The sequence below is a fragment of the Mobula hypostoma genome, chromosome 23, assembly GCF_963921235.1.
Source record: "Mobula hypostoma chromosome 23, sMobHyp1.1, whole genome shotgun sequence".
NCBI lineage: Eukaryota > Metazoa > Chordata > Chondrichthyes > Myliobatiformes > Myliobatidae > Mobula > Mobula hypostoma.
The window spans coordinates 57,724,791-57,741,160 of NC_086119.1; the positions used below are offsets into that span (position 1 = coordinate 57,724,791).

Consider the following 16,370-nt stretch of genomic DNA (forward strand, 5'->3'; position numbering starts at 1 on the left):
TTCTAAATAGCTCTATCAGACATGTACTTGCCTTGGTTACATTTTTAAGCGTCCTATTAACATACTGTCACATCTATAAATACCGGTAAAAATCTTGTTTTTCTACTAAATGTTTCTCTTTGAGCATTTCAAAACTGAACAGTGTTCCTTCTTTCATTATATTGCAAATAGCTGTTATTCCTTTAGCTATCCAGTCCTTAAATCAAGCATCCAGTTTACCTGGCGTAAAATCTGAGTCATATGCTCACCATGTAAGAATTACAACGTCTCTCTCTAGTTTATATTCTTTCATAATAGATTTCCATATTTTAAGAGTCCATTTCACCCACAGGTTGTCAATATTATTTATGTAACTTTGTAGGTTGTTATCAGCCAAAATTGCCTGTGTGGGGATACTATGCTGTGCTCTATGTTGAAAAAAGCTGAACCCTTCCCCCAGCCATTTGCCCTATCCCGTTTTTCTTCTATTGCTAGCAGAGAACACTTGTGTTGAGATGCTGCTTTTTCACTCTGCAGGAACACACCCTTTTTCAACCCAGGTACAACGGCCTCTGGCTGCTGACGTCAATCCTTCACCACTCAGACATTCCAGGCAGACAACACACCATCCTGGAATCTCGCTGAAACTTCTGTCTGTCCCACCTAATTCCTGAATCTCCCATTCCTGGCGGTCTTCTTGTCTGCACTTGCCCTGTCGTGCTGCAGACCTGACTGCTGGTGCTCCACGCAGCAGTCACCCCAACCCCGAGTTAAATCTGAAAAAGGTCTACATCCCCAGGGGCCGCCCAGCCTGCACCTCACTAACACCACTGTCCGTGATGCTCCTGGCAGAGGGTCTGACTGTACCCTGGGGGTCATGTTTAGTGCCTTCTGTTGTTTGGAAAGGAAGAGGGGTCAGACTGTGCACCAGCCAGACAGCCTGGCACAAGAGATTCTGCAGATGCTGTAAATCTGGAGCCACAAACTGGAAAAGCTGTAGGAACTCAGCAGATAAGATGAATAAACGGTCGATAAGGGGCAGAAGGCAGAATATGAAGGTGGGGTAGTAAGTGTGGAGGAGTAAAACCTGGCAGGTGACAGGTGAGACCAGGTGAGGGGGGAAGGTAGATGGGTGGGAGAAGGGGATGATGTAATAAACTGGGAGCTGATAGGTGAAAGAGGTAAATATCTCAAAGTAAATTTATATTCAAAGTATGTAAATAAGTCCAGGTACTATCTTGAGATTCATTTTCTAGCAGGCATTTATATGAAAATACAGTAGAATTTTACGAAAAACTACACATGGACAAAGACTAACAAACTGTGTAAATTCAAGTCAAGTCAAGTCAAGTCACTTTTTATTGCCATTTCGACCATAACTGCTGGTACAGTACACAGTAAAAATGAGACAACGTTTTCCAGGACCATGGTGCTACATGAAACAATACAAAAACTACACTGAACTACATAAAACAATACAAAACTACACCAGACTACAGACCTACCCTGGACTGCATAAAGTACACAAAACAGTGCAGGCTTTACAATAAATAATAAACAAGACAAATAGGCACAGTGGAGGGCAGTAGGTTGGTGTCAGTCCAGGCTCTGGGTATTGAGGAGTCTGATGACTTGGGGGAAGAAACTGTTACACAGTCTGGTTGTGAGAGCCCAAATACTTCGGTGCCTTTTGCCAGGTGGCAGGAGGGAGAAGAGTTTGTATGAGGTGTGTGTGGGGTCCTTCATAATGCTGTTTGCTTTACAGATGCAGCATGTGGTGTAAATGTCTCTAATGGCGGGAAGAAAGACCCCGATGATCTTCTCAGCTGACCTCACTATCCGCTGCAGGGTCTTGTGATCTGAGATGGTGCAATTTCCGAACCAGGCAGTGATGCAGCTGCTCAGGATGCTCTCAATACAACCTCTGTAGAATGTGGTGAGGATGGGGGGGTGGGAGATGGACTTTTCTCAGCCTTCGCAGAAAGTAGAGACGCTGCTGGGCTTTCTTTGCTCTGGAGCTGGTGTTGAGGGACCAGGTGAGATTCTCCACCAGGTGAACACCAAGAAATGTGGTGCTGTTAACAATCTCTACAGAGGAGTCATTGATGTTCAGCGGAGAGTGGTCGTTCCGTGTCCTCCTGAAGTCAACAACCATCTCTTTTGTTTTGTTCACATTCAGAGACAGGTTGTTGGCTCTGCACCAGTCCGTTAGCCACTGCACCTCCTCTCTGTATGCTGACTCATCGTTCTTGCTGATGAGACCCACCACGGTCGTGTCATCGGCGAACTTGATGATGTGGTTCGAGCTGTGTGTTGTAGCACAGTCGTGGGTCAGCAGAGTGAACAACAGTGGACTGAGCACACAGCCCTGGGGGGCCCCCGTGCTCAGTGTGATGGTGTTGGAGATGCTGCTCCCGATCCGGACTGACTGAGGTCTCCCAGTCAGGAAGTCTAGGATCCAGTTGCAGAGGGAGGTGTTCAGGCCCCATAGGCTCAGCTTTCCAATCAGTTTCTGAGGAATGTTTGTGTTGAATGCTGAACTGAAGCCTATGAACAGCATTTGAACGTACGTGTCTTTTTGTCCAGGTGGGTTAGGGCCAGGCGGAGGGTGATGGCGATGGCGTCGTCTGTTGAACGGTTGGGACAGTACGCAAACTGCAGGGGGTCCAGTGAGGGGGGCAGCAGGGTCTTGATGTGCCTCATGACGAGCCTCTCGAAACACTTCATGATGATGGATGTGAGTGCGACGGGACGGTAGTCATTGAGGCTGGACACTGAAAACTTCTTTGGCACAAGGACAATGGTGGCGGCCTTGAAGCACGTAGGAACAACGGTGCTACTCGGAGATATTGAAGATGTCAGTGAGAATCTCAGCTAGCTGGTCTGCACATCCTCTAAGCACTCTGCCAGGAATATTGTCTGGTCCAGCAGCCTTCCGTGGCTTGACCCTGCAGAGGGTTCTCCTCACATCGGCCATGGTAAGACACAGCACCTGGTCGTTTGGAGGAGGAGTGGTCTTCCTCGCCGCCACGTCATTTTCCACCTCAAAATGAGTGTAGAAGTTGTTCAGCGCATCTGGGAGGGAGACATCACCAGCACAGGCAGGTGGTGTTGTCCTGTAGTTGGTGATGTCCTGAGTACCCTTCCACATGCGCCGCGTGTAAATTAAGATAATACTGAGAAGATGGGTGAAAGTGAGTCGATAGGTTGTGAAATCAGTTCTGAGTGGAGGTCAGTGAAGCTGGACATGCTGATTCAAGAAGCTGATGATTGCTGAGTAGGAACTGTTCCTGAAGCTGGTATAGTAGGGCCTGACGGCAGAAGCCAGAAAAGGAAAAGTAGCTGAATAACAGGAGAGCCGGTGGGGAACTGTTGGGAGTCATGAGGATATCATGGGGGGAGAAGGGAAAGGGTAGGAGCAGAACCACAATATGGAGAAAGAGAAACGAGACAGATTTCCAGCAGAATCACTTGTGCGTAGGCTGCCTGATATTTGCAGCAAGTCACTGGTCAAGGCACATTCACAGTTTGTCTGGGTCTGTGAAGGGAGACTCGAGTGAACTGTTCAGGACATCATTCACAGGGTGTGGCCGTGACCAGCACGTCACGTGGTCACAGCCCACTCCTTCGCACCCCTGAGTTGTGGAGCGAAATAACAGTCAGTGCTGGCCTCACACACAAGCCAGGTTGGGTAGTGGCAGTAAGTGCCCTCGATGAACTGTTTAAGGATTCAGGACAGTGTATGGGAAGGGTTCAGGGGTACAGGACAGTGTATGGGAGGGGTTCAGGGATACAGGACAGTGTATGGGAGGGGTTCAGGGATACAGGACAGTGTATGGGAGGGGTTCAGGGATACAGGACAGTGTATGGGAGGGGTTCAGGGATACAGGACAGTGTATGGGAGGGGTTCAGGGATACAGGACAGTGTATGGGAAGGGTTCAGGGATACAGGACAGTGTATGGGAGGGGTTCAGGGATACAGGACAGTGTATGGGAGGGGTTCAGGGATACAGGACAGTGTATGGGAGGGGTTCAGGGATACAGGACAGAGTATGGGAGGGGTTCAGGGATACAGGACAGTGTATGGGAAGGGTTCAGGGATACAGGACAGTGTATGGGAGGGGTTCAGGGATACAGGACAGTGTATGGGAAGGGTTCAGGGATACAGGACAGTGTATGGGAAGGGTTCAGGGATACAGGACAGTGTATGGGAGGGGTTCAGGGATACAGGACAGTGTATGGGAAGGGTTCAGGGATACAGGACAGTGTATGGGAGGGGTTCAGGGATACAGGACAGTGTATGGGAAGGGTTCAGGGATACAGGACAGTGTATCGGAGGGGTTCAGGGATACAGGACAGTGTATGGGAGGGGTTCAGGGATACAGGACAGTGTATGGGAGGGGTTCAGGGATACAGGACAGTGTATGGGAGGGGTTCAGGGATACAGGACAGTGTATGGGAGGGGTTCAGGGATACAGGACAGTGTATGGGAAGGGTTCAGGGATACAGGACAGTGTATGGGAGGGGTTCAGGGATACAGGACAGTGTATGGGAGGGGTTCAGGGATACAGGACAGTGTATGGGAGGGGTTCAGGGATACAGGACAGTGTATCGGATGGGTTCAGGGATACAGGACAGTGTATGGGAGGGGTTCAGGGATACAGGACAGTGTATGGGAAGGATTCAGGGATACAGGACAGTGTATGGGAGGGGTTCAGGGATACAGGACAGTGTATGGGAGGGGTTCAGGGATACAGGACAGTGTATGGGAAGGGTTCAGGGATACAGGACAGTGTATGGGATGGGTTCAGGGATACAGGACAGTGTATGGGAGGGGTTCAGGTATACAGGACAGTGTATGGGAGGGGTTCAGGGATACAGGACAGTGTATGGGAGGGGTTCAGGGATACAGGACAGAGTATGGGAGGGGTTCAGGGATACAGGACAGTGTATGGGAAGGGTTCAGGGATACAGGACAGTGTATGGGAGGGGTTCAGGGATACAGGACAGTGTATGGGAAGGGTTCAGGGATACAGGACAGTGTATGGGAAGGGTTCAGGGATACAGGACAGTGTATGGGAGGGGTTCAGGGATACAGGACAGTGTATGGGAAGGGTTCAGGGATACAGGACAGTGTATGGGAGGGGTTCAGGGATACAGGACAGTGTATGGGAAGGGTTCAGGGATACAGGACAGTGTATGGGAAGGGTTCAGGGATACAGGACAGTGTATGGGAGGGGTTCAGGGATACAGGACAGTGTATGGGAAGGGTTCAGGGATACAGGACAGTGTATGGGAGGGGTTCAGGGATACAGGACAGTGTATGGGAAGGGTTCAGGGTTTGAAGGGGCCACCTGCTTGACTACCGCCTTCAAAGGCTGGTGTAAAATTCCATGTGAAGTAATCTGATATATTTCACTATGGTTTGTTTTGTGAGAGTTTGCCCCAGACCTTGAGTGCAATGAGCTGAGTTATACTCCTCACCAGGCATGGTCAAACACATCTCAGATGTTTCACTTACCCAAAAGAAGAATTGTTAACTTGCAGCAGTGGATAGTTGATAAAACGCTTTAAAAATTTCGGGAAAGCGAATCCTCCCTTTGCGAGCTTTATCGATGGTTCAAACAAGGAAGACCAGGGCAATTTCCCAAAGTGTCTGTGGGCCAGCCAGAAACCCTGTACTTCACCGGGCACACCGATCCACTGAGCCCCTGGTAAAAACACAGACACTGAAACCACTCTTACACTGGGATGTAGCCTACCCACTTCAACATTCAGTGTGTTGTGTGTTCAGAGATGCTCTTCAGTGCACCACCTTCCTCACCTCTGACCTAGCTCACTAACAAGGAATCTTGCCCACAGAACTACCACCCACTGTTTTTTTTTTCACACCACTCTCTGTAAACTCTTGAGACTGTTGTGTGTGAAGGTCCCAGGAGATCATCAATTTCTGAGATTCTCGAGCCACCCCATCTGACACCAACAATCATTCCATGTTCAAAGTCACATCTCTTTCCCATTCTGATGTTTGGTTTGAACAACTGAACCCCTGCTCATGCCTGCATGCTTTTGTACACTGAGATGCTGACACCTGATTGAATGATTCGATTCTTGCATTAATGAGCAGGTGTACAGGTAGCCACTGGGTGTGTATGGACTGTATAAATTTACTCAGAGAGTGTGGACTTTACAGGCTGAAAAGAGTCCGGTTGCTTTGGTCCCTGGGGATCGGGTTTTCCAAATCAGCAGAGCACACCGCACAGAGGGCAGCCTCCAGGCCGTGGTGACTCCTGTGCTTTTGCTACCCTTGAAATTCAAGCTAGTAGAGTTGTGGGCTTGGAAGGTGCTGACCAATGACCTGAATGAGAATGAGGTAAACTGGATCAGGAAATTTGCAGATGACACCAAGTTTGGGGGGTGTATTGGGCAGTGAGGAAGACTATCAAAGTTTGCAGCAGGATCTGGACCTGTTGGAATAAGGTCGATAAACTTGTAGCCCAGTTACAGATCGACATGTATGATGTTGTAGGCATCATTGAATCGTGCCTGAAAGAAGATTATAGCTGGGGCTTAATGTCCAAGGATACACATTGTATCGAAAGGACAGACAGGAAGGCAGAGAGGGTGGGATGGCTCTCTTGGTAAAAAAATGAAATCAAATCTTTTGAAAAAGGTGACATGATCAGAAGGTGTAGAATCCTTGTGGGTAGAGCTAAGGAACAGCGAGGGTAAAAAGACCCTAATGGGAATTATATACGACTTCCAAACAGTAGTAAAGATATGGTCTACAATTTTCAACAGGAGGTAGAAAATGCATGTCAAAAGAGCAATGTAACAATAGTCATCACGGATTTCAGTATGCAGGTAAATTGGGGAAAGTCATTTTGATGCTTGATCTCAAGACAGAGAATTTGTAGACTGCCTACGAGATGGCTTTTTAGAGCAGCTTATGGTTCAGCCCACTAGGGGATCAGCAATTCTGAATTGAGGGTTGTGCAATGAACCAGAATTGATTAGAGAGCTTATGGTAAAGGAACCTTGAGGAGCCAGTGATCATAATAATGATAAAATTAATCCTGCAATTTGAGAAGCAGAATCTAGAGTCAGATGTATCAGTATTACAGTACAGTAGTACAGATACACGAGAGAGGAGCTGGCCAAAATTAATTGGAAGGGAACATTAGCAGTGATGACAGCAGAGCAATATTAGCTAGAGTTTCTGAGAGAAATTCGGAAGGCACAAGGTAGATGCATTCCAAATAAGAAGTAGTATTCTAAAGACAGGGTGATGGTACCAGAGCTAACGAGAGAAGTCAAACCCAACATAAAAGCTAAAGACAGGGCATATAATAGAGCAAAAATTAGTGGGAAGTTAAAGGATTGGTAAGTTTTAAAAAACAACAGAAGGCAACTAAAAGAAGGAACAGTTGGAATACAAAGGTAAGCTCGCCAATAATATTAAAGAGGGTACCAAATGGGATACTTTTAAGGAGCAACAGAAGATACCTAAAAAGGCAATACGGGGGGAAAAGATGAGGTACGAAGGTTAGCTAGCCAAAAATATAAAGAAGGATAGTAAAAGCTTCTTTAGGTATGTGAAGAGGAAAAAAATTAGTTAAGACCAAAGTTGGGCCCTTGAAGACAGAAACGGGTGAAATTATTAAGGGGAACAAGGAAATGGCAGACAAGCTGAACAGGTACTTCGGATCTGTCTTCAGTAGGGAAGACACAAACAATCTCCCAGATGTAATAGTGGCCAGAGGACCTGGGGTAATGGAAGAACTGAAGGAAATTCGCATCAGGCAGAAAATGGTGTTGGGTAAACTGATGGGTCTGAAGGCTGATAAGTCCCCAGGGCCTGATGGTCTGCATCCCAGGGTACTTAAGGAGGTGGCTCTAGAAATCGTGGATGCATTGGTAATCATTTTCCAATGTTCTATAGATTCAGGATCAGTTCCTGCGGATTGTAGGATAGGTAATGTTATCCCACTTTTTAAGAAAGGAGGGAGAGAGAAAACAGGCAATTATAGACCAGTTAGCCTGACATCAGTGGTGGGGAAGATGCTGGAATCAATTATAAAAGATATAATAGCAGCATATTTGGATAGCAGTGGCAGGACAGGTCCGAGTCAGCGTGGATTTACGAAGGGGAAATCATGCTTAACTAATCTTCTGGAATTTTTTGAGGATGTAACTATGAAAATGGACAAGGGAAAGCCAGTGGATGTAGTGTACCTGGACTTTCAGAAAGCCTTTGATAAGGTCCCACATAGGAGGTTAGTGTGCAAAATTAGAGCACATGGTATTGGGGGTAGGGTACTGACATGGATAGAAAGTTGGTTGGCAGACAGGAAACAAAGAGTAGGGATTAAAGGGTCCTTTTCAGAATGGCAGGCAGTGATAAGTGGGGTACCGCAGGGTTCAGTGCTGGGACCGCAGCTGTTTACAATATACATTAATGATTTAGATGAAGGGATTAAAAGTAACATTAGCAAATTTGCAGATGACACAAAGCTGGGTGGCAGTGTGAAATGTGAGGAGGATGTTATGAGAATGCAGGGTGACTTGGACAGGTTGGGTGAGTGGGCAGATGCAGTTTAATGTGGATAAATGTGAGGTTATCCATTTTGGTAGCAAGAACAGGAAGGCAGATTACTATCTGAATGGTGTCAAGTTTGGAAAAGGGGAAGTACAACGAGATCTAGGTGTCCTTGTTCATCAGTCACTGAAAGTAAGCATGCAGATACAGCAGGCAGTGAAGAAAGCTAATGGCATGTTGGCCTTCATAACAAGGGGAATTGAGTATAGGAGCAAAGAGGCCCTTCTGCAGTTGTACAGGGCCCTGGTGAGACCACACCTGGAATATTGTGTGCAGTTTTGGTCTCCAAATTTGAGGAAAGACATTCTAGCTATTGAGGGAGTGCAGCGTAGGTTCACGAGGTTAATTCCCGGGATGGCGGGACTGTCATATGTTGAAAGGTTGGAGCGACTGGGGTTGTATACACTGGAATTTAGAAGGATGAGAGAGGATCTGATTGAAACATACAAGATTATTAAGGGATTGGACACGCTAGAGGCAGGAAACATGTTCCCGATGTTGGGGGAGTCCAGAACCAGAGGCCACAGTTAAGAATAAGGGGTAGACCATTTAGAACGGAGTTGAGGAAAAACTTTTTCACACAGAGGGTTCTGGTTCTGTGGAATGCTCTGCCCCAGAAGGCAGTGGAGGCCAATTCTCTGGATTCTTTCAAAAAAAGAGTTAGATAGAGCTCTTAAAGATAGCGGAGTGAAGGGATATGGGGAGAAGGCAGGAAAAGGGTACTGATTGTGGATGATCAGCCATGATCACAGTGAATGGCGGTGCTGGCTCGAAGGGCCGAATGGCCTACTCCTGCACCTATTGTCTATTGCCTATTGCCTAATCACTAGATTCTGGAATGGCTCTGAAAGACTGGAAAATTGCAAATGTCACTCTACTCTTCAAGAAGGGGGAGAGGCAAAAGAAAGGAAACTATAGGCCAGTTAGTCTGATCTCAGTGGTTGGGAAGATGCTGGAGTCAGTTATTAAGTTCGTGGTTTCGAGGTACTTGGAGGCACATGATGGAATAGGCCGTAGTCAACATAGCTTCCTTAAGGAAAATTCCTGTCTGACGAATCTATAGGAATTCTTTGAAGAAATAACAAGCAGGATTGACAAAGGAGAATATGTAGGTGGATGTTGTGTGCTTGATTTTCAGAAGGCCTTTGACAAGATGCTGTACATATGAGGATGCTTAACAAGTTAAGAGTCCATGGTATTACAGGAAAGATACTAGCATGGATAGAGCATTGGCTGATTGGTGGAGGTAAAGAATGGGAATAAGCCTTTTCTGGTTGGCTGCCAGTGACGAGTGGTGTTCCACAGGGGTTTGTGTTGGGGCCCCATCTTTTTATGTTATTTGTCAATGATTTGGCCAAGTTCGTGGACAATACAAGGATAGATGGTAGGGCAGTAGTTTTGATGAAGCAAAGAGCCTAAAGAAGGACTTAAACAAATTATGAGAATGGGCAAAGAAATGGCAGCTGGAATACAGTGTCAGGAAGTGTATGTTTATGCTCTTTGGTAGAGAAAAATAAAAGCATAGATTATTTTCTAAATGGAGAGAAAATTCAAAAATCTAAGGTGCAGAGGGACTTGGGAGTCCTCGTGCAAGATTCCCTAAAGGTTAATTCGCAGGCTGAGCCTGTGGTGAGAAAAAGACATTCATTTCGAGAGGACTAGAATATAAGATTCACAAACATGATTGCAGGATTAAAAGGCTTTTCATATGAGGAGTGTTTCATGGTCCTGGGCCTGCTCTTACTGGAATTCAGAACGGGTGGAGATTGCATCTGAAATGATAGGAGAAGTCCTCTCATATCCCTTTTGCCAATTTTCTCCCTCTGTCCCTCTGACTATACCCCTTGCCCATCCTCTGGGTTCCCCAACCCCCTTGTCTTTCTCCCCGGGCCTCCTGTCCCATGATCCTCTCATATCCCCTTTGCCAATCCCCTGTCCTGGGACACGCGTCTATTCTGAGGCTATCCTCTGATCTGGATACCAAGGGATACTGCTGGAAAACTTTTTCCATTGCCTGTCCCAGAGGAAATCAGACACACAATATCTACTTCCCTTCCTCCCTTCCCCTCACACTCTGTGTCTCGTCCCTCCCTCACGCCCCCTGACACTCTGTGTCTCGTCCCTCCCTCACTCCCCCTCACACTCTGAGTCTCGTCCCTCCCTCACTCCCCCTCACACTCTGTGTCTCATCCCTCCCTCACTCCCCCTCACACTCTGAGTCTCGTCCCCCCTCACCCTCACACTCCGTGTCTCGTCCCTCCCTCACTCCCCCTCACACTCCGTGTCTCGTCCCTCCCTCACTCCCTCTCACACTCTGTGTCTCGGCCCTCCCTCACTCACCCTCACACTCTGTGTCTCGTGCCTCCCTCACTCCCCCTCACACTCTGTGTCTCGTCCCTCCCTCACTCTCCCTCACACTCTGTCTCATCCCTCCCTCACTCCCCCACACATTCTGTGCCTCGACCCTCCCTCACTCCCCCTCACACTCTGTCTCGTGCCTCCCTCACTCCCCCTCACAATAGGTGTTTCGTCCTTTCTTCACTCCCCCTCACACTCGGTGTCTCGTCCCTCCCTCACACCCCTCACCCTCTGTGTAACGTCCCTCCCTACTCCCCCTCACACTCTGTGTCTCGTCCCTCCCTAACTCCCACTCACAATCTGTGTCTCGTTCCTCCCTCACTCCCCCTCGCACTCTGTCTTGTCCCTCCCTCACTCTCCCTCACACTCTGTGCCTCGACCCTCCCTCACTCCCCCTAACACTCTGTGTCTCATCCCTCCCTCACACCCCCTCACACTCTGTCTCGTCCCTCCCTCACTCCCCCTCACACTCTATCTCAACCCTCCCTCACACCCCCTCAAACTCTGTTTCTCGTGCTTCCCTCACTCCCCCTCACAATCGGTGTCACGTCCCTCCTTCCCTCCAACTCACACGGTGTCACGTCCCTCCCTCACTCCCCCTCACACTCTGTCTCTCTTGCTCCATCTTCGTCATTCCCGACCCACCTTTTTCCTCACTGCCTCATCACTCCACAAGCATCCTCCTTCTTCTTCCACTTTTGTGCTCTCTGTCTTATTCCCCAGCCCCTCATTCTCCCCTCCACGCCATCTCCGGCTCCCCCCTCAGCCTCCAGCATCTTTCTCTCCACTTTATTTTGTCAGCAAGAATTCTGGCTAGCATTTCTTTACCTTTATTGATTAAACCCGTACACCTGGTCAACAGGTCTGGCTGCATATTCTTCGGGGCAGCCTCTCTTGCATTGATAACCACCACACGTTCTGGGAAAGAGATAGAGAATGTCACAGACAGACAGTACATATCATTGACAGCACCCTGCACATTGCTTAGGGTAGTGTGCGCAGTACAGACGCCGGGAGTCCGTGTGCACTGTACAGACGCCGGGAGTCCGTGTGCGCAGTACAGACGCCGGGAGTCCGTGTGCGCAGTACAGACGCCGGGAGTCCGTGTGCACTGTACAGACGGTGAGAGTCCGTGTGCACTGTACAGACGCCGGGAGTCCGTGTGCGCAGTACAGACGCCGGGAGTCCGTGTGCGCAGTACAGACGCCGGGAGTCCGTGTGCACTGTACAGACGGTGAGAGTCCGTGTGCACTGTACAGACGCCGGGAGTCCGTGTGCACTGTACAGACGCCGGGAGTCTGTGTGCACTGTACAGACGGTGAGAGTCCGTGTGCGCAGTACAGACGCCGGGAGTCCGTGTGCACTGTACAGACGGTGAGAGTCCGTGTGCACTGTACAGACGCCGGGAGTCCGTGTGCACTGTACAGACGGTGAGAGTCCGTGTGCACTGTACAGACGCCGGGAGTCCGTGTGCACTGTACAGACAGTGAGAGTCCGTGTGCACTGTACAGACGCCGGGAGTCCGTGTGCACTGTACAGACGGTGAGAGTCCGTGTGCACTGTACAGACGCCGGGAGTCCGTGTGCACTGTACAGACGGTGAGAGTCCGTGTGCACTGTACAGACGCCGGGAGTCCGTGTGCACTGTACAGACGGTGAGAGTCCGTGTGCGCAGTACAGACGCCGGGAGTCCGTGTGCACTGTACAGACGGTGAGAGTCCGTGTGCACTGTACAGACGGTGAGAGTCCGTGTGCACTGTACAGACGGTGAGAGTCCGTGTGCACTGTACAGACGCCAGGAGTCCGTGTGCGCAGTACAGACGGTGAGAGTCCGTGTGCGCAGTACAGACGCCGGGAGTCCGTGTGCGCAGTACAGACGGTGAGAGTCCGTGTGCACTGTACAGACGCCAGGAGTCCGTGTGCGCAGTACAGACGGTGAGAGTCCGTGTGCACTGTACAGACGCCGGGAGTCCGTGTGCACTGTACAGACGGTGAGAGTCCGTGTGCACTGTACAGACGCCGGGAGTCCGTGTGCACTGTACAGACGGTGAGAGTCCGTGTGCACTGTACAGACGCCGGGAGTCCGTGTGCACTGTACAGACGGTGAGAGTCCGTGTGCAATGTACAGACGGTGAGAGTCCGTGTGCACTGTACAGACGGTGAGAGTCCGTGTGCACTGTACAGACGGTGAGAGTCCGTGTGCACTGTACAGACGCCAGGAGTCCGTGTGCGCAGTACAGACGGTGAGAGTCCGTGTGCACTGTACAGGCGCCGGGAGTCCGTGTGCACTGTACAGACGGTGAGAGTCCGTGTGCACTGTACAGACGCCGGGAGTCCGTGTGCACTGTACAGACGGTGAGAGTCCGTGTGCACTGTACAGACGCCGGGAGTCCGTGTGCACTGTACAGACGGTGAGAGTCCGTGTGCACTGTACAGACGCCAGGAGTCCGTGTGCACTGTACAGACGGTGAGAGTCCGTGTGCAATGTACAGACGCCGGGAGTCCGTGTGCAATGTACAGACACCGGGAGTCCGTGTGCACTGTACAGACGGTGAGAGTCCGTGTGCACTGTACAGACGCCGGGAGTCCGTGTGCACTGTACAGACGGTGAGAGTCCGTGTGCACTGTACAGACGCCGGGAGTCCGTGTGCACTGTACAGACGCCGGGAGTCCGTGTGCACTGTACAGACGCCGGGAGTCCGTGTGCACTGTACAGACGGTGAGAGTGAGTGTGCACTGTACAGACACCGGGAGTCCGTGTGCACTGTATAGACAGTGAGAGTCCGTGTGCACTGTACAGACGCCAGGAGTCCGTGTGCACTGTACAGACGGTGAGAGTCCGTGTGCACTGTACAGACGCCGGGAGTCCGTGTGCACTGTACAGACGGTGAGAGTCCGTGTGCACTGTACAGACGCCGGGAGTCCGTGTGCACTGTACAGACGCCGGGAGTCCGTGTGCACTGTACAGACGGTGAGAGTCCGTGTGCACTGTACAGACGCCGGGAGTCCGTGTGCACTGTACAGACGGTGAGAGTCCGTGTGCACTGTACAGACGCCAGGAGTCCGTGTGCACTGTACAGACGGTGAGAGTCCGTGTGCACTGTACAGACGCCGGGAGTCCATGTGCACTGTACAGACAGTGAGAGTCCGTGTGCACTGTACAGACGCCAGGAGTCCGTGTGCACTGTACAGACGGTGAGAGTCCGTGTGCACTGTACAGACGCCGGGAGTCCGTGTGCACTGTACAGACGGTGAGAGTCCGTGTGCACTGTACAGACGCCGGGAGTCCGTGTGCACTGTACAGACGGTGAGAGTCCGTGTGCACTGTACAGACGCCGGGAGTCCGTGTGCACTGTACAGACGGTGAGAGTCCGTGTGCACTGTACAGACGCCAGGAGTCCGTGTGCACTGTACAGACGGTGAGAGTCCGTGTGCACTGTACAGACGCCGGGAGTCCATGTGCAATGTACAGACGCCGGGAGTCCGTGTGCACTGTACAGACGGTGAGAGTCCGTGTGCACTGTACAGACGGTGAGAGTCCGTGTGCACTGTACAAACACCAGGAGTCCGTGTGCACTGTACAGACGGTGAGAGTCCGTGTGCACTGTACAGACGCCAGGAGTCCGTGTACACTGTACAAACGGTGAGAGTCCGTGTGCACTGTACAGACGGTGAGAGTCCGTGTGCACTGTACAGACGCCAGGAGTCCGTGTGCAATGTACAGATGGTGAGAGTCCGTGTGTAATGTACAGTCAGCGACAGTCCGTGTGAAATGTACAGACAGCGAGAGTCCGTGTGCAAAGTACAGACGGTGAGAGTCCGTGTGCAAAGTACAGACGCCGGGAGTCCGTGTGCAATGTACAGACGCCGGGAGTCCGTGTGCACTGTACAGACGGTGAGAGTCCGTGTGCACTGTACAGACGGTGAGAGTCCGTGTGCACTGTACAAACACCAGGAGTCCGTGTGAAATGTACAGACAGCGAGAGTCCGTGTGCAAAGTACAGACGGTGAGAGTCCGTGTGCAAAGTACAGACGCCGGGAGTCCGTGTGCAATGTACAGACGCCGGGAGTCCGTGTGCACTGTACAGACGGTGAGAGTCCGTGTGCACTGTACAGACGGTGAGAGTCCGTGTGCACTGTACAAACACCAGGAGTCCGTGTGCACTGTACAGACGGTGAGAGTCCGTGTGCACTGTACAGACGCCAGGAGTCCGTGTACACTGTACAAACGGTGAGAGTCCGTGTGCACTGTACAGACGGTGAGAGTCCGTGTGCACTGTACAGACGCCAGGAGTCCGTGTGCAATGTACAGATGGTGAGAGTCCGTGTGTAATGTACAGTCAGCGACAGTCCGTGTGAAATGTACAGACAGCGAGAGTCCGTGTGCAAAGTACAGACGGTGAGAGTCCGTGTGCAATGTACAGACGGCAAAAGTCCGTGTGCAATGTACAGTCAGTGAGAGTCCGTGTGCAATGTACAGACGGCGACAGTCCGGGTGCAATGTACAGAAAGCGAGAGTCCGTGTGCAATGTACAGGCGGTAAGAGTCCGTGTGCAATGTACACACCGTGAGAGTCCGTGTGCAATGTACAGATGGTGAAAGTCCTTGTGCACTGTACAAACAGCGAGAGCCCGTGTGCAATGTACAGATGGTGACAGTCGGTGTCCAATGTACAGACGGCGAGAGTACTTGTGCAATGTACAGTCAGCGAGAGTCTGTGTGCAATGTACAGACGGCGAGAGCCCATGTGCACTGTTCAGACAGCGAGAGTCGGTGTGCACTGTACAGTCAGCGATAGTCCGTGTACACTGTACAGACAGCGAGAGTCCGTGTGCAATGTACAGTCAGCAAGAGTCCATGTGCAATGTACAGACGGCGATAGTCCATGTGCAATGACTGTGCTGACAGCGAGAGTCCGTGTGCAATATACAGATGGCGATAGTCTGTGTGCAATGTACAGATGGCGATAGTCCGTCTGCAATGTACAGACGGCAATAGTCCGTGTGCAATGTACAAACGGTGAGAGTCCGTGTGCAATGTACAGACAGCGAGAGCACGTGTGTACTGTACAGACAGCGAGTGTCGGTGTGCAATGTACAGACAGCGAGAGTCCGTGTGCAATGTACAGACGGCGATAGTCCGTGTGCAATGTACTGACAGCGAGAGCCCGTATGTAAAGTACAAACGGCGAGAGCCCATGTGCAATATACAGACAGCGAGAGACCCTGTGCACTGTACAGGCGGCGAGAGTCCTTGTGCAATGTACAGACAGAGAGAGCCCGTGTGCACTGTACAGGCGGCGAGAGTCCTTGTGCAATGTACAGACAGCGAGAGCCCGTGTGCACTGTACAGACGGCGAGAGACCGTGTGCACTGTACAGACAACGAGAGTCCGTGTGCAATGTACAGACAGCGAGAGTCCGTGTGCAATGTACA

At 50.5% G+C, this 16,370-nt stretch overlaps 1 protein-coding gene across 1 annotated transcript in view; it reads right to left on the reverse strand.

Moving 5' to 3' along the window:
- The window catches only part of LOC134336971 (glutathione hydrolase 5 proenzyme-like), a 103,027-nt gene that overhangs the window by 44,192 nt on the left and 42,465 nt on the right, over positions 1-16,370 (reverse strand). Inside the window, exons 3-4 of the mRNA XM_063031709.1 lie at positions 11,765-11,854; positions 5,501-5,690 (exon numbers count right to left, since the gene is read on the reverse strand). Of these exons, the coding sequence (XP_062887779.1) occupies positions 5,501-5,690; positions 11,765-11,854 (280 nt within the window). The remainder of the gene's footprint in view (positions 1-5,500; positions 5,691-11,764; positions 11,855-16,370) is intronic.